The 23,977-nt window shown below is 46.1% G+C and overlaps 1 protein-coding gene across 4 annotated transcripts in view; it reads right to left on the reverse strand.

Moving 5' to 3' along the window:
* Positions 1–18,121: 18,121 nt before the first annotated feature.
* The window catches only part of LOC144829136 (cadherin-6-like), a 288,356-nt gene continuing 282,500 nt past the window's right edge, over positions 18,122–23,977 (reverse strand). For 3 of the 4 annotated variants that reach the window (XM_078687963.1, XM_078687961.1, XM_078687962.1), the window contains exon 12: positions 20,135–20,771. In XM_078687963.1, the coding sequence (XP_078544089.1) occupies positions 20,281–20,771 (491 nt within the window). In that variant the 3' untranslated portion in view covers positions 20,135–20,280. Of the gene's footprint in view, positions 20,772–23,977 lie in introns of all 4 variants that reach the window. The other variant, XM_078687964.1, reaches the window with a different exon arrangement.

Below are 23,977 nucleotides of genomic sequence, written 5' to 3' on the forward strand. Positions count from 1 at the left end.
TACTAGCTGTCCTATCGCTGCGCCACGTATCACCACCTTCATGGCGTCCCACACCACCAGATTAGTAGAGGCAGAGTCCCAGTTTTCTGTAAAATACTCAACTAGAGTCTCGGACAAGGATGCCCTGAAGGGGCCATCCTCCAGTAGGAGCGGATCGAGGCGCCAGGTGGGGACCGGAGTCGGGACCCTACCCCACATGAGGCGAAACGTCAAAGGCCTGTGGCCAGAGAAAGTTTTTGCCAGATATTCCGGGGTCTCCACCTTCGCGACTATGGAGTCGGAGCATAGGAACCTGTCTATCCTAGTGTGTAGCATGTGTATATGTGACTAGTGGGAGTATTCCCTGGCTTCCGGATAAAGTGCACGCCATATGTCCCTCAGGCCCCAACCCGTCGTCCACGTTCGGAACAGGTCCGTCAATCTGGACACCCCAGCCACCTGTAGGGGGGGATGTGACCTGTCCAGGTCTATATCCAGGATCATGTTCCAATCTCCTCCTATGACCCAAGGGATGTCCACCCAGTCCGCTAATGCCAGACCCACCTTCTCCAGGAATTTGTCCTGGTCAAAGTTCGGTGCATAAACACAGCCAAGGACTATCAGTGTACCGTCCAACGTGCCCTTCACTAATATGTATCTGCCCTGTTCATCCACCCGTTTCTCCAATGCCAAAAAAGGTGTACCATGCCTGACCCAGATTGTCGCCCCCCTAGAGAAGGCGGAGTAAGTTGTAGAAAAAAACGCGCCCCTCCACTTTTTTCGCATTTTAGTGGCCTCAGAGTCGGTGAGGTGGGATTCCTGAAGAAAGGCAATTTGTGTGTGGTGTCTGAGCAGGAATGAATGTATTCTATGTCTCTTCTGCACCGCCCCCAGGCCTCGTACATTCCAGGTTGTAATTCTGTATGCTCCAGTTACTTCAGCCATAGTCATCCGGGCACTTGTACTGCGGCCGCTCAAACCTTTCTACCTGATCCCTTCGCTTTAACCACCAGGAGATGTCCCATCTCCAACCCCATGCACAAAACTGAACAATAAAGGTGCAGCAGAAAAACAAAGCTCTGCCCAACAATAAACCAAGGTTAAACAAGTTTAGAGGCTCGGTGCATTCGCCTCCGGGGGGTTGGCCCAGCACCATTTCAGTCCACGTTCCCACCTAGTGGGCTCTGCTGGCTCAACGGCAAGCTCACTTCAGGGGCATCATTACCAATGTACATTTGCAGCAACTGAAGTAATAAAACCCAGATCTGACAGTCCCATGCAACGGCAAGATACTTGTACAGAGTGTCCCCCACCCTCCGCCCACCAAGGAAAACATCGCAGAGTATAGTAAAATCAAACAGCAAAATACAATACGGTTCGCAGGCAGGTCAGCCGCTTCCGGCCTGGTCCTCTCTCCCACAATTGTCCATCACGTCATCAGCTGCGCGAGGCGTCATGGTGGGGAACAGTAGCACACTGTGGTCCGAGTCCGAGTGGACTGTGCTATCTTCCGAGTCCGTCGTAATCTTCTGAGGGTCTTCCCTGAAAGCGCCCACCGCCGCCACTGCATCCAGCTGATTCTCTCTTTGCTGCTTCCGTGAGGGTCCGTGTCTCGGCATTCCCCGCCGCATTTTGGGGGACCCCGTCGGGCCATGTGCTTGCGTGTCTTCCACTCCATCGGCGTTCGACTCCTGCGTGGTTCTTTGGCTCCCGTCAATACCCATTACTTCCAGCCATTCCGTGACGTCCGAAGGGCTCTCAAAAAAGTGCGTCTTCCTATCATGTATTATCTTCAGGCGAGCTGGAAAAAGCAGTGCGTACTTGAGGTTGGCTTTTCGCGATAACCTTTTCACCTCCAGATATGAGGAGCGTAGTTTTTTGACAGCTTTGGTGTAGTCCAGGTAGAGGGAGACTTTCTGGTTGTCGTATTGAATGAGGGACTTCTCGCGCGCTTTCTGCAGAAGGACATCTCGGTCATGATAATTCAGGATTCGCACTATGAGAGGTCGTGGGGGGTAGCCAGATTTAGGTCTGCCCGTCGGGATCCTGTGTGCTCTCTCTACGCAGAAGTGCGGTGATAGTCCCTCTTCAGCAACGTGATCTCGAAACCATCGCTCCATAAAGTCCGCCGCCTGGGCCCCCTCACAGCGTTCCGGAAGGCCTATAACGCGAATGTTGTTGCGGCGGTTACGGCCTTCCGCATCTTCGACCCGGTCCATGAGAGAGGGGACCTGTTGCTGAAGCTGTTGTATGGAGACGGTATGCTCCGCCACCGTCGGCGTGATCTCCCCCAACGCCAGGCCATGGTCCTTGACTCTGTCCGCCAGTTTGCCGTGATCCGCTTTGAGCAGGGACAGATTCGTCGTCAGGGTACCCATCTGCTGTTCCAATATCGCCCTAGAGTCTCTTATTTCCTGCAATATAATGTCTAGTTTATCCAGTTGTTGGCCCTCTGCTTGGTGTGGTGCAGCGGATGTCGACGAGGCTCCTTCCCCTTCCATGAGTGGCATCGTACGGGCCGTCGCTGGTCCCCCCAAGGTCTCCGCCTTCTTGGAGCCTTTACGGACCATGGCGCGTAGTACTCCTGGTCTCTCCGCAGTCCACCTCGTGGGTATCCCCACGTTAGGGCCTCCCAAGAGGGACGGCGTCCAATGTCGTTACAACTGGCTGGGTTAGGGGTGGGCGACCAGTCCAGGGGGGGGCAGCTATTTACCCGGTTTCCAGCTCTACTCCTTCACGTGTTTTGTCCTGTGGGGGGGGGCAGTACTCCTTCCCCTAACTTCTCATGATCCACCGATGTTATTATGGATGGGGGGGAGTTTTAGTGGGGGGGTGGGGTTCTTCAGGCATCTCTCCTTACTCCTACTGAGTAGCTCCTGGACACCTCAAAAGTCCCGTATCAGCAGGGTGCCTTCTCTCGGCCTGGCGGTCCCTCTGTTGTATGCAGGGGCCCCACTCGCTATCGCCACCAAAATTGAAATGGGGGGGTTATGCAATGGGCTCGCCGTCGCCTACCGGCAGCCCCATGCATACTTCTGCCGCTAGTGTTCCACGGTCCGATGAGTGCGGGGGGGGGCGAGGAGCAAGTACGGGTGGCGGGGGGGGAGGGGAGGCAACCCAAGGCCGCACCAACCTCCCGGGGCTCCAGATCGCCCCCGCTCCCATTCCGTCGGCGGCACTCTCAGCCGTCCTTCCCGCAGACAGACCCCTCCGCGTGGCTCACCGCAACACTGGTCCTCTCGGCTGTCCTCCTGGCCCCCGCAGTCCTCGCCCCGGGACCGGTGTGTCGGCGGATTCTCCTCAGTGTCCTCTTTGCGCAATGTGCCCCTCTCGGCGTCTCAGCGATGTCCTCGGGCCGGTCCCCCGACGACTTCCGGGTGCGCAGGCAGCGAGTATCTCGGCCTCTCTCGCTACTGTGGGTCCCGGCCTTGTCCTGCGCGCGCCCGCAGCAGGCCACACTCCGGGAATCTCGGTGATGTGCCCACCGCCCTCGCAAGCGGCCGGTGTCGAGGGCACCAGTGGTCGCCAGTTATATACTGGCAGCAGGATTCAACACCCTGGGACCCCCCAGGATGTTTTAAACCGAATTAAGCCCCCGTCAGCGCCGGAACTCAAGCAGTGCCCGTCTTCTCACATGGCCTGCTAGCCACGTCCCCCCCCTGCCCTCTGACCGTCATTTTGGACCCGGCTCTCTTGCTTTTCAAACTCTTACTTCGCTCCTTGCCGCTCTCTCTCTCTCCCACTCTCTCACACCTCTCATCTCTTACTTCAGCTCTGTATCCCACTTTCACCCCTGCTTTGCTTCTTCTGGAGCTTGTTCCCTCCTTTTACTCCTCTTGCTTTTGCCTCTCTTTTTCATTCTCCCCTTTTCAGTCCTTTTGGAGCTTGTTTCTCTTTCACCTGCTTTTTGTGCCTTTTTCTACCAGCGCCCTTCTTTGTGTGCCTTTTTCTGCCAAATCCTTTTGCTCTTCACCCCATCGTTTTTTGCCTTCTGCCAGCTCCTTTAGCTTGTTTCCTCATTTGTGTCTTTTCTGCCAGTTATTTTCTCCTTTTTGTGCCTTTCCTGCCAGCTTTTCTAACTTATAATTTCACCAATGTTGTGCCTTTTTATATTGTGCTTCCCCTTTCCCCATCACAGGCCCTTGCTACCCTTGGCCACTACCCCCTCCCATGCTGTTTCCTGCCTCCAGCCCCCTCGGCTCCTCACCTGCTTCTTCCTGCATCTTCCCCTTCTTCCTGCGTCTCAGAATGTCCCACCCACCTCCTCTCGTTCCCTCGAACTACCTCCTCCCAGGATCTAATCAATGGCGGCCTCCGCATGCTCGCACAGTAAGCCTGCCAAAAGCAAGCCCGTGTGTGCCCATTCCGGCCTTGACCATGCCCAGCACCACGATACCTGGGCCAATCACCCCCCATACTGTGTATTGCTCCTTTGAACCCTCGTACTGGGATGCCTCTCCTCTCACTGCTGCCATACTGCACCACGCCACACACCACGGTAGAAACCTTCACCTACACCACTGCCTCTTCACCAGCAGCAGCCTACCCACACATCCCATGCAAGCACTAGCAACACTATGAATACCCCTCCTAATACCACACCCACAGCAAAACTGCACACCAACTCTAACTCACATGCATGCTATTCAACACACGATCTCTCAAAAAACATGCAACAGAGATCAGGACCTACTGAGCAGCAATGCACCGGACGACCTCTCCTTCATAGAAACCCGGCTCACCTGCACATCTGCACCAGACATTGTTGTGGCAATCCCAGTGGGCTACATGATCATATGACAGGACCGCCTTCACAAGCCAGTAGGAGGACTTGCAGTCATCCTCAAAAACTCCATCAAGTGCTCAATGTCCTATGAGAGGGCCACCCCATTCATGGAAAATTTGCAAATCTCCAAAAACATTCCCTTAAATGGAACCCTCATACCAACCACCCAAATCACAAGCTACATTCACCAGCCTCATAACTGACTTCATCGCCCCTCTCACAATTGACTCCAGAGCCTTCATACAACTCAGCGGCCTCAACGTCCACATAAAAGGCAGTACCGACCCCTGCTCCATAGCACTCCTCGAAAGCTTGAACAACATTTGACTAGCCCAGCTCGTCACAGAGCCAACAAACTCTGCAGGTCACACACTGGACCCCATCTTCACCACCAGCGACATCATCAAGTACAACTCCACTTCACCACTCACTTGGACCAAAAACTACATCAACCACCTGCAAGTCAATTCCCACAAGCCAATGCACCCAGCCGCAGCTGGGGCACAATCTCAGAAGCAGACTGGGTCAACGTCTTCAGCTCAGATCAACTTAACTCCACGGACAACCTCAACAAGGACATCACCAACTTCAACAACTGGATCAAGAACCATGCAGAGTCCCTCGATCCCATCAATCCAACAAGAAATCAAGATCCAACAAGCCGACCTGCTGGTACACAGAGGACCTCCGTGACTCCAAATGACACTACAAACAGCTAGAAAGAAAATGGAGAGCCAACCAGGAAATCACCAATAGAACCAACTGCACAGCTGCACTAAGATGCAACCACCAGCAACTGAGAGACACAAAGAAAAGAGCGCTAGATGAACGCATCGAAGGGAGCTCAAACAGCTGCAAGGACTTTTTCCTGATCGTCAAGGAATTCACCACACCCTTGGCCTCCTTCAACAACATCATCTCGGCCTAGAAACTCTGCAACGCCCTATCAAACTTCTACTACAGCAAAATAGAATAGATCTACAGCAACTTTGCACACTAGCCAGACCCTAGTGATCTCAGTGCCAACCTGGCCATCACCAACAAAGACGAACATATGACCGAATGGAGAATTCTCACTATAGAAGATACAGTGATGATCATGCAGACCATCCACTCTGCTCTTTTCAAATGGGAAGAACCTAAAGAGTCAGACTGCCACCCTTCATATCAGAGATCAAGAACCTGATTTACAGAGTCCCCCAAGGATAGTCCCTCAGCCTGACTCTTCTCAGTGACTACATGACACAGCTTGCCATCATCATCCGATCCCAAGGCAATACCCTCATATCCTACACCGACAACATCCAATTCATCCCCTACCTGACAGACAAGTCAACCACCATTAAAGCAAACTTCCCCAACTGCATGGCAGTGGTAGCAGAATGGATTAGAACCAACTGCTTGAAGCTCAACTCCGACAAGATGGAAGTACTGGTCTTCGGAAACCAAAATCTCCCCATGGAATGCCACCTAGAGGCTTATAGAGCTAGAACCAACACAAACACCCACCGATCACACCTGAAATCTGGGGATCATCCTGTAAGACTAGCTCAACATGACAGCACAAGAAAACACAGTGAGTGCTACCTAATTCCACATCCTACGTATGCTATGAAAGATCTTTAAGTGGTTGCACAAAGCTCGAGATGAACTGTCATGCAAGAACTCATCACAAGCAGACTCGACTACGCAATACACTCTACACCGGAATCTCCAAGCAGCTCCTAAACAGACTTCAGGCTATCCAGAAAGCCACCGCAAGACACATACTTAACCTCCCACACCCACATCTCACCCCCCACCTCCGAGAGCTCCACTGGCTCCCTGTCCACTAACGCATACAATTTAAACTCCCCATGCACACATACATAGCCTTGCACAACAACGGACCAGCATACCAAAACAGTTGCTTACAATTTCAACAGCCTGCCCCACACCTACATGTGGCCTCTCTCGCACCCCCACATTCACAAAAGGAGGGCAGGAGGTCGCTCATTCTACATCACACCCAAAACATAGAATGATCTCCCACAACACATCAAAGCCTCCTCTTCACTCCTTAAGTTCTGCAAGAAGCTGAAGACATGGGAGCATATTACCAACAACTAGCGATAATTAACGCTAAGTTGGCTTAGCGGCAATAATTTTATCGCCGTGTAGCGACGATTTTTATCGCTTAGGAGCCTTGATATTATCAAGGTTTATCTCCTAAGCGATAAAAATCGGCCGAAATGCATGAATATCGCTGAAAAGTCAGCGATATTCATGCATTACCGAGCAAATGCTCTTAGCCATGTTGCCATGTTATCCACCTCCCATTGGATAATATGGCTAAGAACTGCTCAGGGCAGGTGTTAGCTTTTGGAGATATTCGCGCTTAGCGCGAATATCTCCAAAAGTTGGTAATAGGAGATAGCGATGTTAGCGACTGTTTCCAGTTGCTAACATCTTGGCATGCCCACTTTGCATGTCATTAGTGATAAATTTCTCTGATATGCAAAGCGGGGCCCAAGATGGTCGCTATCTCCTACTAGCTGTCGCTAACTGGTGTTAGCGACAGCTAGGTAATAGGGAGATAATTTTATCTCCACTTTCTTGGCTTTTAAAGCCAAAAAAGCGGAGCTAAATCCCTTGATAATATGCCCCCAGGTTCCTCGAATAACTCAGCAAGGACCACATGCTTTAACACCTGCTTAAGCTCCTGGATACCCTCAGAGGTGATTAATGTGCTATACAAATCAATCTGTTCAGACCTTCCCCAGACATCCGTGTAGAATTTTTCAGTGCCAGGAATACAATCTTGAGTTCCAGACTTTAATGATTCTTGAGTACTTTGTTGCTTTCGATTGCTCATTTTCTTCATTTATGTGCCCCAACCTGGATGGGATACACCTGTTGTGATGGCCAAAGAGGGGCCTGGTTGCTTGAATAATACCTTTTCTGTAACAATCACAACGTCTTCCCAGTTCCCTGTTTTCTGTGACCATTGGTTGTGTAACCACTTTTGAATTGGTCTCCTGTAAAATCTGGAAAGAGGGATTTATGATATACAAGAGGCCATCATTCTAAGTACCTTTATCTCCGTACCCAATGTTAGAGCTGTCCTTTATGGTAGAGGTGAGATTGCTGTGTCAATACCTGATTCTCTTCTGCACAGGGAGAGCCGTCCCCATGTTTGAATTCAAAGCCGATATTGGTGAGGATTTCTTCATATTTAGACAAACTCTGAGTGTCTTTAAGGCATGTATTACTTACTTTATACAATCCATGCATTACCATATGCATACCCTGCCTTCTGAGGTGAATGAACCTCAGCTCAACTCCTTGGTAGCTATGGCACAGAGCAGACAGGTTTAACATGGGCTATGCAATGTCTAAATTATGTATGCAGTACCAAAACAGGAGTAAAGTCCAAATGCAGAACAATAAACATCCCAAACTGAACCAGAAAAATAGAGAAATGTAATAAACAAAACCAAACCAAAAATGACAACAATCTAATAAGGAGGACGAAGATATTAATTCTTAAGTAGAAATAACTCAAAAAAGCACAAAGGGACAATGATAGCCAATAGTCAAGATCGACTGGGACCTAGGTTTGATTTGAGGTTGGTCGTGGAGGAGAGTGGGTCTCATACACCGGCCATGTACATCCTGGCAAAAGATTTTACCTTCTGAATTAGGGTCCAATTTATCTGGCGAATGTCCCATTGTTTCATAGAGCGGTGGAGAAAATTACTCTGTAGCCCTGGTGGAGGGACCGCCCGCCAGATTTATAAATGACCCCATACCTGGCATTGCCAGGAACCGCCATAACAGCAGTTCCTGGCAATGCTTTTAACAGTTCGCTGCAAGGCTCCGTCAACATGAGCTCTTTACTACTGCTTAGAAGGTAAAGTGTCCTAAAGCCAGCAAAAATAAAGGGTCCTGCAAAAGGTGAAAAATATAGGGGGGACCACACAAAATAAGCAAACTTTCTATAGAACTTATGGTTTTATCTACTGCTAATGGAAGTCAAGGAAGGCTTGCTCAATGAGTTAGCTATAGTCTAGGTTCTAGAATGAATGCTTGCCATACTGCTTGCTATCATGGGTATGCTTTGTCTGGTAAGGAAAGCTTTCGCTGTTGCTGCCTCTGTTGTGTTTTTTCTGCGATAAAAAAGGCAGCCTTTACTGCCACAGCCAATCTTGTTCCTGATGTATGTGCCTGAAGGAACATTGCAATGGTAGTTGTGCCTGTTGATTTGGAGCTGAGACTGGTTTTGTGGTTACCAATTGGGCATGTAAAGCTGTAATTAAGCTGCATAGCATGATCATCTGCTGTACAGTGGTATACCCGTGTGATTGATGCATCTTTAACATAACATGGTAACATCCTAGTAAGTACATAAGTAGTGTCTAAAATAGACTTATACATGCTCTAGAAACGATTTTTTTTACTTTTTTAAGCTTAAACTTGTCTAAATTTGCACTTATTGTATTTTTTAGCATGGGTGTTGTCACTTCCTGTGATGTCATCTGGTTCGAAGGTATTATGGCATCAATTATTTTTTTGTTTGTTATTTTTTTTATATGGGAATAGTTCGTCCATACCATAAATACATAATAAATAATTAATAAAGAATTGCTCCAACGTATTAAACGCCTATTTGCACAATACCAATCGTCCAACACATGTAGATTTTCTAAACCATGATCATCGTGCTTGTTCCCCATGTCCATAACAAATACATAGAATATGAGAAGAATATAAATAACCCCCTGTTTTATACATGCATACTTCAACACCCAATAAGAAATGGCACAATAAACACACCTATTTAATCAAGAAATTCCTATCATTCTTTTTACTTCCTATACGACCCGGACCTTAGTGCATATGGCATCAATTCTTGTAATGTCATCTGACCAAGGTTATGTTATGCCACTTTCTTTGTGTCATTTTGATATAAAGGACTCAGGATGTCACTTGCGCTACCCCAGGAATTTTGGTGAATTGACATCCATGTGTCCCACTTTATGATTTTGACAAAAAATTATAATGTCTGAAAGCAAGAAGATAATTGTTTTAGCTGTAGGTAAAGCTTTGTGAGGAACATTTACTCTATGCGAGTGGTGTGCCCCCAGAATATCGAGGTAGGAGCCTTGATGGCACCAAATATAGTAGACAAATGTCAAAATGTTAGTATGTATAGATTGTCTATACCTAACTTCACATATATGTACCGTGACAATATATTATCTTCAAGGTGCATAGATGTGGAGTAATGAATAGTAAATCTATAATTCCTTTATATGCACTTACCTGTCAATATTTTGGCCCTGGATATTCAGCACACAATATTAGTGTATCTCAATATTTCTAGCCTCAATATATCCTATGTTCAATCGTGCGAATGCCACTTATAAGTGGATGTATTTTCAGTTTCAAGCAGGCAACTGTGAGAAAACTGTAATATTTATTTTTTCTGTAATAACATCGATTCTCACATGGTAGCCAAAATCATGGGCAATGTGAAGCACTGGCAATTTAAACCCAGCGCTCAACATTTTTAGGTCCCACCCTTTGGAACAAATTACCTCTCACCCTCAGACAGTGTACCAGCCACTTAGCCTTTAGAAAAATGCTGAAGACCTTTCTGTTCTGATTCCATCTCTGTCTTCAATTTGGCGAGCACCTCACCTGTACCTGTAGGGCGAACAAAGCGCAGAGATACTCCTTCGGGAGTCGAGTCCAGCGCTATACAAGCCTATAAATAAATAAATAAATAAATAAATGGGTACGAGCGCCCATTTCTTATTCCCACCTCCAATTCACCAAATAGTAAATGATTCTAACCTCCCAAAAGTGTTATGTGCATCCATCAAGTTTAGTTACCACCTAGATTGCACCATAACGTGTGACTTTGCTCATTGGCATAGTGATGGCGCTCTCCAGCAAAATGTGTCAAAGTGCCTCTAAAATTTCACTAAGGCCCTGATTGTAGGTGCTCCAGAGGGTGGTGTGCTATTTATACAAACCAATATTTTTTTTCCTCCAAGCATGGCCAATTGGATGCGGATTTTATTGTATTCCGCTGCAAAATCTGCATGTACAAGAAATCAACAGCCAGTTTTCACCTATTCAAGTTCTGCAGATTTAACCTGCAGAAATTTAGCTGGGAAAACTCCGGGGCTGTGGACTTTATTACAGTCAGTAATTATCAGTGTCCGCAAATTGTGATTCTTGTAATTGCGATCCCTGTAACCTGGTATTTGTAAAGCGCGAACTAATCACCCCTAAGGGTCTCGAGGCACTGGGGGCAGTCAGGGAGATTAAGCGAGCTATTGCCCAGAGTCACGTGGTGCTGGGCTAAGCTGCCCCCGGCGATCGAACCGTGAGCCCCGTGCTCTGGAGTCAGCCGCCCTGGCCGCTGCGCCACACCTCTCTCTCACAAACAGGGGTTTGCACAGGAATCTCTAAATAATGAGGCACATAATCAAGGCCTCAGAATGGCTTCCTCACAGGTGTCCTACAGTGGTGGCTGGCTTGTACCGATGGTGGTGAGGCACAAAAAATAATAATAATACTAATAATTGACTTACCTTTCTAACTTGCTGCACAATGTCATCCTCCCTCGGGTGTCTTCTCTTCTTCTGTAAGCTCCGGACCAGGGGCCTCATTTATGAGGCCTTGCGTGAGTTTTGCGCTTCCGATGCGTCACTTTTTGTGACACATCGGCGGCGTAAAACTTGCCTCCTGATGCACACTATTTACAAAGTGACGCATCTAAGCAGATGCGTCACTTTGTAACCCCTGCGCTACATTATACCTGCGTCAGGTATAATGTATGCAAAGGGGGCGTTCACACGCAAAAAGCCTCGTAATAGTGACGCAGTGAAATCTATGAGATTTCACTGCGTCACTTTTAGGACGCTGTTGCGTCAAAATCTTGCGCCTGCCTCCCAGCAGGCGTAAGACTGACGCAAGCCCTTTCACATGGGGCTTTCCCCATGTGAAAGGACGCATTGCTGGAGTTGCGTCACTTTTGTGACACACCCCAGCAATGCGTGACTTTTGCGCTTACAGATACGTCAGAAATACTGACGTATCTGTAACTCCTTGCGACATGATGCGTCATATTATAAATATGACGCATCAATCATGTCGCAGGGAGAGCGCAGTGAAAAGTGACGCATCGCTGTTTTCACGCAGCGATGCGTCACTTTTCATAAATAGGGCCCCAGGAAACTGCACTACCCAATCACAGCATCAGCTCAGCACCAGGGCAGGATATAGCATGCTCTCTCAGCTCTCTGTAGAGCACTGGAGGCCTGCGCTTTCTCTAACCCCGCTGACTAAAACAGCTAGATTAGAAAACTTTCAAATGCACAAGTCTGGCTGGTTGTCCCAATACGACCAGTCAAAGAGACATGTGCATTTTAAAGTGCACATCTCCCTGCTACTGCCACTCGGCAGCACTGGCCTCACTCACCCCATCCTGATACTTGGTTCAAGAGGGGTTGCTGAAAAATAAAATGGTAATAAATAAACCTTACTACCTTTTTATTTTTCAGCTCTGGGGCTTGTGGGGCCATGCTCCTCCACTCAAATGTTGGAGCCACCCTGACTAAGACTTCGGGATGATTGGGAGCCCTTAGTAGATGGAATTCCAGGCACCACAGGGGAGGCAGGGACATCCATTACACATCTGATTTTGGAGGATCCTGCACAAAGGTTGGCGACAGTGCACTCTGGTAGCCACCCACCACCTCTATTGCACCCTTTAAAATTCCATATGTTTTGTTGTATTTTCATTTAGGCTCTCTTTTGTGAAGTCACTTTCTGTAACTGATATTGGAATTTCAGAGGACAGGTTTCAATGCAATCGTGGGGTTAGGCCATGTTGTAATGTTCTTAACCTCCGGTGTTTGAAATCAAAAACATTTTGGGGCATATCAGCAAGGTGGCGCTATGAAATTATCACTGCTTTTTTTTTTTTTTTTTTTTAATTATCATGTAAATATTTTATTTGTGAAAAAATATGTAAAAACTTCAGCTGTTCAGGTCTCGATTTCAACCAATGACCAGCACTTTAAATCAGCAGTCTTTTGAATTGTATAACGAAGGCCCTAAGGTAAGTCTGCTAGAGTGATACAACTGTATAACTTAAAACTACATAAAGAGTGTACTGAAAGAAGTGTGGACGTCTTCGTTAATGTATGAACTGCTAGCAGTGAGTGGACGGGGAGTGTTTTAACATGTTGCATTAGGAGAGAATAAAGTACCAGTTGTAAATGCCTTAATATGTACAGGACCTTGTCAAACTAGATTTCTTTAAAACAACTGAGACAGAATTTAGAGCAGAGTAGAAATGTGGGGATAGAGAGAGGGATAGGCTTAAAGTGCAGCACAACTTTCCAAAGCTTTTTAAGCCATTATTGGGCCAAAAGCTGGCTGACGCATCAGGCCGGCAACAGGAAGTAGAGGCGGCAAAAGAAGAAGCTGATCAAATGATTTCCCAGTTCCAACAGGAGATTCAGATGCGTCAGAATGAGGCCTCCCGGGATATCCGGCGAAAAGAAAAACTGGAGAAAGAGCTGAAACAGGTCCAAGGTGACTTGGACAGCAAGCAGACCGAAATCAAGTCCTTGCAGCAGTACATGCTAAAGAACAAAGAGGAGCTACAGAAAAACGAGCAACAACTCAAAGAACAGAAGATCTTAAATGAACGAGTTTCCAAAGAACTGGAGCAATTTCAATTGAAAAATTCAAAACTCCAGCAAGAGAACGAAGGAAACAGCATAGCGAATGAGCAGCTTCTTCAAGAGAACCAGCAGAGGGCGATAGAGCTCAAAACCAAACAGGAAGAAGTAAGCGTAATGCGTCAGGAGATTGCCAAACTTTCCAAGTTGAGGGAAGCAATCCAGAGGAAATACCGCCTGCTGGAGGACCAGAAGATTGAAGTGGAACATCAGAGGGAGACTCTAAAAAACCAAATCACTGGTCTCGAGAGGGGGCTGGACACTGCGAAGAGGCACGCGGACCTGGACCGGAAGGCCATCGAGGACCTCGTGAGAGAGCGAGACATGCTGAATAAGAATATGATTAAGGCTACCAGTGCCACTCAGAAACAACTCAACCTGGTGAAGCTCCATGAGCAGTCGATGAAATTATCACTGCTTTTGCGTCCGTTTTCGTGCGAAAAGTGGCGATAATTTCAACGCCTTATCAGCAAAGACACGTTATCGCATGTTTTGTTGATTTAGCGCCCCTTTCAACAACGCCCAGCTTTGCATCTCTAATGAAATGCAAAGTGGGCATTCCGTGCCAAAATAACTGGAGAAATGTCGCTAACCGACATTTCTCCAACTATCAAGCTGCACGCAAACAAGCAGAGTGATAAGAAAAGGAGCGCTAACCACAGTTATCACTACTTTCCTTACGCCTGCTTGTAATCTGACTAAGCCATGTAATCCAAAAGGAGGTTGATTACATGGCTAAAACCACCCTGCACGATTTCCAGCGATAATCACACTGTTTTCCAGCTAACGCATGGATTCCTATCGCTTGGGAGATAAGCGTTGCTGATAGCACGTTGTCTCCGCGATAGAATCCAGAGTTAGCCTGCAATAATTATCCTCACGCTAAAAGCAATGTGCGATAATTATCGCAGGCCCTTGCTGATATGCCTCTTAATTTGGGCCTTGAAAGGGTGTGGAGAGATGAGAAGTGGCCTTACGAATGGCAAAGTTCATGAGAGTCAGCCTATGAATTATTTTTTACATATTCCACCATGAACAAATTGGAAACAGAATAAAATGGAATCATAAATGTATTCTAATTTACTTTACTTGTGACAGACTGTGCTTTAGTATGACACAGTGGTTAAAGTAACTTCCTCAAAGATGTTTGTGTTTTCAGCAAGTTTCAGGATGTAATACTGCTAGGATAACTCTGATGCCATGTGTATTTTTGCTGGCAAGCCCTGTGTGGGCGGTATGACACATCTTAAAATAGCTCAGAGTGTTACTATTCCAGCTGAATAGCAAACTAAGCAAGTGAAGGTCAGAGATTAGTATTTTATGTAAGATATCTCCATTGGATTTGGCAGAGATCCTTGTGTTAGCAGGGAAGACAAGATACAATCCTGGTAAAATAGCTCGTTCAGTAATGGGCCTACTTCATCAATACTCCTCATCAATTCTTGAATTTCACAAGAAGTTTGAGAACTGGCCCTTTACTTCAAACTAGGCTAAAAACACGTAATCCCTTGTGTGCTGTTGACGAGCTGAGCTCGTCATGAGGGACGGTTGAGCTGCCCTCATGACGAGCTGAGCTCGTCACAGCCGTTGGAACGTTCGCACGCGGGGATAAATTCCCCGCTGTGCTGAACGTTCTAAAAACGGGTGTGGTGTGACGAGCTCAGCTCGTCACGAGGGCAGCTCCGTTGTGCCTCATGACGAGCCAAGCTCGTCAACAGCACAGCGGCGCCGCGCGAGGCCCCCCTACCCCCCCGCACAGCGGGGGGAAAACACCCCACAGCCAAGGGGTTAATAAGCGCCAACAACTTCAGTTTGTATTGTATGCTACATGAACGATTATAATTAAGGCTCCCTATTTTCCGTTTTTACTGATTTTTCCAGATAAATACAGACAGAAAACCATTTATTGTCCTGTCTGTATTTATTTTTAAATGTGGATAAAACGGAAATTGGCCTTTTTTTTGTGGCGGGACTCTAAATGCTGCCGGTTATGACTGCCAGGCCAATAGCTGTGCTGATTGACATGTAAGGGGTTAAAAAATAAAATGGAATTTTAGCAAAGAGGCTTAACCACAGTAGACGTGCATAACCTTGATACTAAAATGTTCATGTTTTCTTAGAAGTGCATTGATTTATCATCTGTGGGCGTTCCTATCACTGGAACCTATCTGGCATTCACGCATGAATGCACATTTATTGGTTACATAGTCACAAAACCCCAAATAAATATGGATAAATAGAGTTAACATTAGCAAAAAATAAATATGGATAAATACAGACGGAAATGCCCAAAAAATAAATACCATAAAACCGGGAGCCCTAATTATAATTAGGGTACTTGCAAACCTAGACAGACATACCCGCCACTTCTACAGAGCAAGCAACGCGTCTTACAGATATCCAGAATCTGAGGAAAACAAAACCTTTTTAAAAAACGCTGTTGATCTCGTAACAGCTTGTGAAATGACACGCCACAGAGCGTATCTTTGTTTACTGCAATGGGCTGCTGGCTCTGCCAATCACTTGTGTGGTTCCAGCGGTGCTTATTCATGAGCTCAAGCTGCTTCCAGCCAAGATCCCGCCTGAGCACGAATGGAATTAGACTGCTGTGAAGTGAGGCGCGGTGCAGCCTGTTGCACTGGAAAAGAAACAGGAGCCCTCTGCAGCTACACCTGGCGAAGCACAGTGAGTGCGTCCAAGCAGCACTGCCCATGTCCCAGTGTCAGCACATGGCACTGGGATACTGCTGGGGGTCAGTTCTGAATCAAGAATAGCTCCTGGAAGTGGATTCTGGCCAGTTTACCCTCTGTTTCAGCCCTGATGCCTTAGTAACCCATGGAATTGTACAGAGAACCCCGGAAGCTCTCCATAAATGCTACAGTTCCATATAAAAAGGGTGTATTTTGGTGGTTTTTAAATCAGTCTGGCTGGAGATTTTCTTGCTTGTAACGCACAGCTTTTTCGTCGCTTTTTGTTTTTTTAGAGTATGAGGAGTGCTCCAACGGGCAAAATGCAAATTTGCCTTGTTCTGAAAATCCTTATATGTTCACTATTAGCAACTTTGGGCCTCATTTTCAAGGCCATTGCGTCGCCGGTGCGTCACTTCTTTTGACGCACCAGCGGCGCAGTGTGCCTGCCATTATTTATACGGCCATGTAAAGCCACCCTGTGTGGCTTTTCATGGGCTTGCAAATATGGGCCCTTTCATGCATTTCTCTGCGTGAAAGGGGCGTTCCATAGACGTCGCTGTGGGTGTTCCCACACAACATCCATGGAACCTGACACGTTTCCAGATTTACAATGTTTTGTGAAGCTGGGAATGTAGAGTGGCGCAATGAGGAGAAATACTTTTGTTTCACCTCGTTCTTTCCTCTTTCTATCCGTGCTGCATCCTGCAGCATGTATAGAAAGAGAGAAGGTGTTCCTTCCTTCACAAAAACAATCATCCGTGCAACGCAGACACGATTGCAACATGATGCAAGGGTGCCTGCAATGGTGCGTGGCAGCCAATTGTGCGCCAGCGCAGGGTAAAACACACAGATGCGCCGCATTGTTGCTAACACGGCGCATCCCTGTGCTTTTCAAATTGCGCAGCTTGGGGATGCAAAATGTCTTGCGGTGCTGAGTTGCGTAATTTTTTTGTAAATGAGATCCTATGTTCTCAAGAACCGCTTAGATTTATTTTCTCTTTCTGAGGGATGGGGAAAAGGACAAGTGTGTTGTTGGAATTTGTGTTCTCCTAATAACATAATATTTCTTCAAATAGCTTTATTTTGCAGGCAGTGCAAGAGGGTGTAGGAAGGAAGAGGCGTGGCGTGCAAATCATTGCAACAAAATGCAAGAATTTGGACATACAGAATTAGAGAGGTGCCAAAATGTAAGGCATCAGCTGCCACACAAAGACACATTCATAGACACTTCAGAATTGGACAACTTATCCCCTCTTTGGGCTGGTGCAATGCTTTCTGCCTCCCTAGGCACTATACCATTTTTACTTGCCCAGTCCTCCGGCATCCAGCGATGCTTTTAGAAGCAGTCTAGTGCCCACTGCTGAATGCCACCCCGGTAGCTTCTCAGTTTTGCTATGTACCTGATCTAGCACCAGCCACCCGTGCATAATTCCCTTCTGTTCCTTAGTCCTGAAGACACTGATTAATTTGTAAAAAAAAATAAAAAAATAAGTGCAAAGTTTTTCTTCGGAGCCTGCCACCAGTGCTGCCGAATTCTGATGTTTCTGAGTGCCAAGGTGGGGTCGTTTTGATTTTGATTCCTCATCATGCTTCTTTCTCCCCGCACAATCTATCTCACACTTGTCACTATTTTTCTATTCCCCTTTTCTGCCTTTATTCCTCTACCTTGGGGTCGAAATCTGATGATCAAAAATAAGTCCTGGTCCCCAAAATTGGCCACCGTTGCCCACCACCTGTACACACGTGCACAAATTAGGCACACACTGATGCTATTCATTAACACACCAGAATCTGCTGCGATTTTTCTAGAACATTGGGACATTCCTTTCCAGGTGCTGGATATTGCCTTCCCAGCGCCACTTTACACTCATGCCAAGTCTCCAAAATAAAATAGGTGGTAAAAACGACGTAGACCATTTTCATTTTATACAAATACTTTTTTTATTTTTGTATCCCGTACTATCCTGTTGAAAGTGGACAGGGTGATTTTTTTCATTACTTTCTGTGTGCGCCCAGAAAATGCAGATATTTCATAATACTGATCAGCTTGTTATAACTCATATCGGTTTGAGTATAACAGTGAGCCACGTGGGATGAATGCGCCAAAGAACCAAAAAACCCTGGACAAAATGGTAGGGAAGCTACAAAATGTGAATGTGTTGTCTTTGACGTCATGGCATACACTCGGGTTTCATTACATTGCAATGACCATAACACTTGGTTCCCAGGGACGTAGGATTCATTTTACACACAGTCTCATTTTACCTGGAGGATTATGGGAGTGTACAAGTGTGACGTCACAAATAGAACCGAAGTCCAATGATCCACAAATGAGCTCAAAGGGAGCTCAGTTCAATATTCCAAAGACCACGCCCACCCGTCACCACCCAGCTCGAGAGAAAGGTCATGTCAATGTTTTTCTTTAAATCAGACCCCCGAGGAAGTCACATGTCTGATCACATTTGTTTTTTTTGTTTTTTTAAAAAAAAAAGCAAAGATTACATTTTAAAGGCACAAGTCTTAAAAAGACATTAACTAGTGCACATAATCTAATAATGTACAAACTGGTAAAGCTGCTCAGTTCAGATATTGGGTTTCACCCAGTCTTTCCAAGCTAAGGTCGGGTATTTCATGGTTTCATATATTTCCAAGGCTCTCTGAAAAGGCTGGTGTTGCCGTCAGAGCCAGCCCCCTCCAGTGGTGAATAACAATTATGGACTCCGGTTTATACTGCTGTGAGAGAGTCTATGGAATATGATTTTTTGTTGTTTTCGCATAAGGAAAAATGCATTTCCATTTTAAAAAAACAAAAGGTAAAAAATAACACTTATAAATTGTCACATAGAAAAAAAATCTAGCAACTTCTGACATACCGAGAAATGGCTTTGAAAAGTGTCATAAAAAGGAAATAATCTGTTTGGCTAAAGGTGGCCACGTGTGTTGTTGGTGTCCAGCGCATTTGTGGCAGGTGTGGATTGTTGGACAAACTACCTTTTAACTTCGAGCCCCTCTCATCTCTGGAGTTTATTCAGATTCTCCTGAGGTGGTAGAGCTCCGACCTTCAGCCACAGGGAAGTTATTTCTCAGGCTTACACAATACTTACTGCATGGCATGCATCGGTAGGAGGGCTGTACACTGGTATGGGGGCCACTTTTGCTTCCATGTCTGCGAACATACAAAGCACTGCATACTTCCCCCTGGCACGGCAGAACTCAAGCACCGACGTGAACGAGCTCGTGCTTTATGCATTCGTTTACATCACATAGGAAGTGCAGATGTGCAATGTAAAATGATAGGGCCCCTCTCGGAATGAGGTGAAGGGCCCACCCCCCAAGTCTCCTATAGCTCACTAATATTCATTGGCCTTGGGCTGAATGGGGGCCCCTGCGCCCGAGGAGAGGCAGAGGGGCCTGCGTTATGCCCCTGAAGAAACAGCAGCCAAATCGAATCCTTGGTGGCTCAGATGAACTGACGTTTGCAGAAGAAGCACGTGTTTTTTTCCACACCATTTAATGGCCATTAAGATGTCTTTAGAAGTCCTTCAAGAAATCATAAACTGACGCAAGGTTTTCCTCCTGCCTTGTCAGCTTATTTGCCTGGCAAGCCAGTGACTTTCATCATAATACTGAGGTGAAAGCACAATTTTTCATTACATTAGAACAACGTGTAGGCCTCCAGGAGTCGGATCAGTCATTGGAGCAGAAAAACCTGAACACAGGAAGGTGATGTGATATGAAAGCATAACAGGCACCCATCCTGTCGGTGCAAGCAGAACATTCAATACCCTCTACCTTCCATTCGGCATGGGGAGTCGGGTGCTGGTTTTGCTGAGGTGGCACTGAAATAACGCAATGACGAACACAGAATTGCCTTTTGGAAGCTCTTACAATATACTAGGAAAGTCTCCCAACATGAAAGTCACACAAGACTGCAACCAAAGGACGATTTGAATCTGTTGACTAGAGTGCCCCACTCCTGGTGGGGCCGGTGGATAAATATAAGGAATTTGCTGCTCCATGTGTTTTTTAGAGTGTTTTTTGGGAAATGAAAATTGCTTGGGTGGAAAATGAAGGCAACCTATTAGGAGTCTTTGTCACTGTCCACGCTGCCATACATGTCCGACAGTTTTTTAAACCGAGGCCCCCAGTCGCTGAGGTAATCGTAGTCCTGATCCCCGTCCGTCGTCACAGACTCGAGGGAGCTGAGGGACTCGGCCACGGAGCCGTTCCCCTCATAGGCATAGGTCGCTAAGGAGTCATAGGGAGGTGCTGTGGGATCGAGGTCGTTCTCCTTCAGCCTTTGGTTGATGAAGTCCCTGACGTCGGCATTATCCTGGCCTGCTGCAGTCCGGCGAGGCAGGAAAAGGGCCTCTGGAACGATGTCCCGGCGTAACTTATTGTCCTCTATGGCTTCAGGGTTCCGGAGGGTGCCGATATCGAAGGCTTGGGTGTCCTCTTCTCCACCACCTTCATCGTTGTAGCTGACAATATTGTCCCTAATGTCCTCTTTGGAAACGATCAGGGGCTCTTTCTTCCGCTGACGTCGCAGTGTTGCAAACAGCACTACGGTCACTGCAAAACAGAAGAAAAGCAAGCATATTACTTATGGAACATTTTTGCTCAGTGAAATATATGCATAGATAAATTGCCATAGGTTGCAAATGTAGGGCAAGATTTTCAAAGATTTTTAGTCTGGTTTTATTTCAGTTTTGATGCAGACCTGCCGCAAATACTTTGCAGTATTTTCAAAGCACCGCCAGTGGATACTTGTGTTGCATTGTAAAAAAAAAAAAAAATCATGCAAGGCAGCGCATTGCGCCGAAGTGCATTACTTTGTGTCAAGTAGGCATTCCATGAGTGGTGCATTTGTGCTTCCGTCCATCAACCCATGTATTTTGATGCAAACCCATATCTTCAAAGACTTGTAGACATTGTTTTTGGCCAAAATGGTGCACCTGCCTCAGTCTGCCCTAACAAGGAAGAATATCCTTCATGCACAAACACTACCCATACCTTGACGCAGACAGCCTTGCACTATGGACCTAGGGTGCTTGCGTAGGCGCTAGGCAGCCACAAGTACGCCAGCATGTGCGGTGGGCAGAACTGCGCCACTTCTTTGGAGTCATGGTGCACTTCTACTCTCTCATGTTCACACAATGCTGTACAGCACAACAACTTTACTTGCTACACTGCATGAATTATTTGAAAATGAGCCCCAAAGTATGAGCTCAAAATCACTGTTTTCCACCAGTCTGTTATTTACAGACCCTCAAATATTTAGCTAATGGATGTGCCTAAATTGTGGCATAATGTGAAACTATAGGTCAATATTGATACATGCACACACTCCTGTACAATAGATTGTATCTATAAAGGTACTTACGAAAAGATTATTCAGTCACCAAGCCATGCCTATTATGGGAGGTATTGGTTAAAAAAAAATAAAGGTGGAAATGAAATTCATGATGCTGATGCTGGCTTGGATTCAATTTCCTAGAATCATGAGTTTGAAATCCGGGGGTGCTTGAAGTTTTGACAGGCGGCAAAGGGAGTTGTTGAATTGTGCAGCAACGTCAAATGAGCTAAAACGAACCCGCAATGAAGAGAAATTAGACACCCTCAACAATGTGTAAACTACATCTCGCGCTTGATATTGTCCTGGTAGGACTATTTAAAGTGAACAGATAAGTGTTCATAATATATGAATCAGATGAAAACAGTTTTTTTGTAGACCTGTGTAGGTATCGAACTAACATACAATGGTCTGGCACTGTCAACAGGGGATCCTAGAAAAGCCTAGTGGGTGGCACTTTTAATTGTTTTATATGAAAACTAATGTAGATGTTTATTTTTTTTTTTTTAAAAGAGGGTGTCCTAAGTATTTTCTCCATGGATGCCTACATGAAAAATAAACTTGGAAGTGTAAGAATTAAATCAAACTCGTTGTACGTCTCCCTGTGAGTAGATTTGGTGAAGTGTATAACAACCTCCTTACTTATATTAAAGATGTTTACATACCCAGTAAGGCACTTATTATGATTTGTGTTTTTTCACAGGAATGTTAACTCTGGGTGAAATAACACCAGTCTAAATCACAAGAATTTCAGGGCCCAGAATTATCGAACCTGAAAACTCTGGATGTGATCATTTCTTTCCTAGAGACACCAGGGGCAAGTTTACTAGAAAATGTTGAAGCAAGTATCTGCGCCAAATTTGGCAGCGCTGCGTTCTGACATTTTCAAAACGCAGGGATGCGCTGCATTTACTACAATATGGCACACCGCTGTGTTTTCCCTAGCGCAGGTGTTAAAATTAGCTGCCTAGTGCCTACGTAGGTGCCCTTGCACCATAATGCAAGGGTGCCTGCATTGCAGGAAGTGATTGTTTATGTGCAGGAAAGGTTCCCTTCCTGCACATACACAATACAATATGGCTATTTGTTACTTCTATCTGTGCTGCATAGAAGTAGCAAATAGAAGTGGCAAATCTGCATTATTTAATGATTGTTTGTTTGCAGGAATGGACACCTTCCTGCACATAAACAATCATTATTGGCTTTTTGCTCTTTCTGTGTGCTGCAGTGCTGCAGAATAAGCAAAAACGAGGAGAAATAAAAGCATTTCTCCTTGTGCGCCAATTTCAACGCCTGCTCTTGCATGGCGTTAGTTTTTGGCGCTGCCACGGATTTACACCTCCTAGTAAATCTGGGGTGGCATTATAAAGCACTGGGTGTTGCAGTGGAACGGCCACAGCAACGCGCATTGCACGCCCCTTTTCCGCAGAGGACTGAGGCGGGAAGTGGCATGTTTACAAGGTAACGTTAAGCCACGCCAAGTGGCTTAGTGAATATGGAAATTGGCATTATGCCATTGGAGCGTCGAAAAAAGTGATGCTCCGATTGCGATAGGTGCTTGTAAATATGACCCCGGGTCTGGGCCAATTGCTGCAGGGCAGGAGGCTGAGGCGAACAGCATTGCCCAGCCCCAGCCAACCATCTGTAGCAATCTGGGGGGAGCTTACAATGCACTGGCCACTATCAGCCTAAATACAATTTGCGCCCGTTTGAGAAGACAGAAAATGTGATGTTTTTTTTCTCCGAAATGATGGAAAACTGCACGGGTAAACACCTGGTAAAAAACTTGGAATGGCTGGACTTTGCAGCAGATTCCTAAGCCAGCAAATTTAATTCTGGCGTCTGATTTCCGCTGCAAGTCCGACTAGCTAGTAAAGAGAGAACAACAGCAACTCCATGCTGATTAGAAATGCATATTTTGACCACAATTCGTTATTACATACTGAATGAAATTCGTGCTTCACAAAGAATGCACATGTAAAAAAAATGTTTTATTGTAATCAGTAACAATTGTTTTTATACCAGTATGAATGGAAACTGTCACTTCTGACCCTTCACAAAATCTGATCTTCTGAAAGTTCCAGGCACTTTTCACATTGTACTCCACCACAAATGTGGAGGACGAGAATGTCTTCAGATGAGAGAACCATGGAGAGGAGGCTGCTTCGAAACTTCACGGTAGAAACACATAAATGAACTTCTAATATTGACTTTTCCACTTGACCAAATCAAGTGATCTTAAGCAAATCGCTGTATTTTCCTTTGCAGAGCCTAACTAGATAGGGAGCATGGACAAATTGGCTGAATCCTACTATTAAGATCTTTTAAAGATTGCACATACCCACTGGTCGTGCGAAATGAAATTATCGCAACTTTTGCAGCCGTTTTCAGTCGCAAAGCAGCGATAATTTCATCGCCCTATTAG

This window comes from Lissotriton helveticus, chromosome 4_1 (assembly GCF_964261635.1).
Source record: "Lissotriton helveticus chromosome 4_1, aLisHel1.1, whole genome shotgun sequence".
NCBI lineage: Eukaryota > Metazoa > Chordata > Amphibia > Caudata > Salamandridae > Lissotriton > Lissotriton helveticus.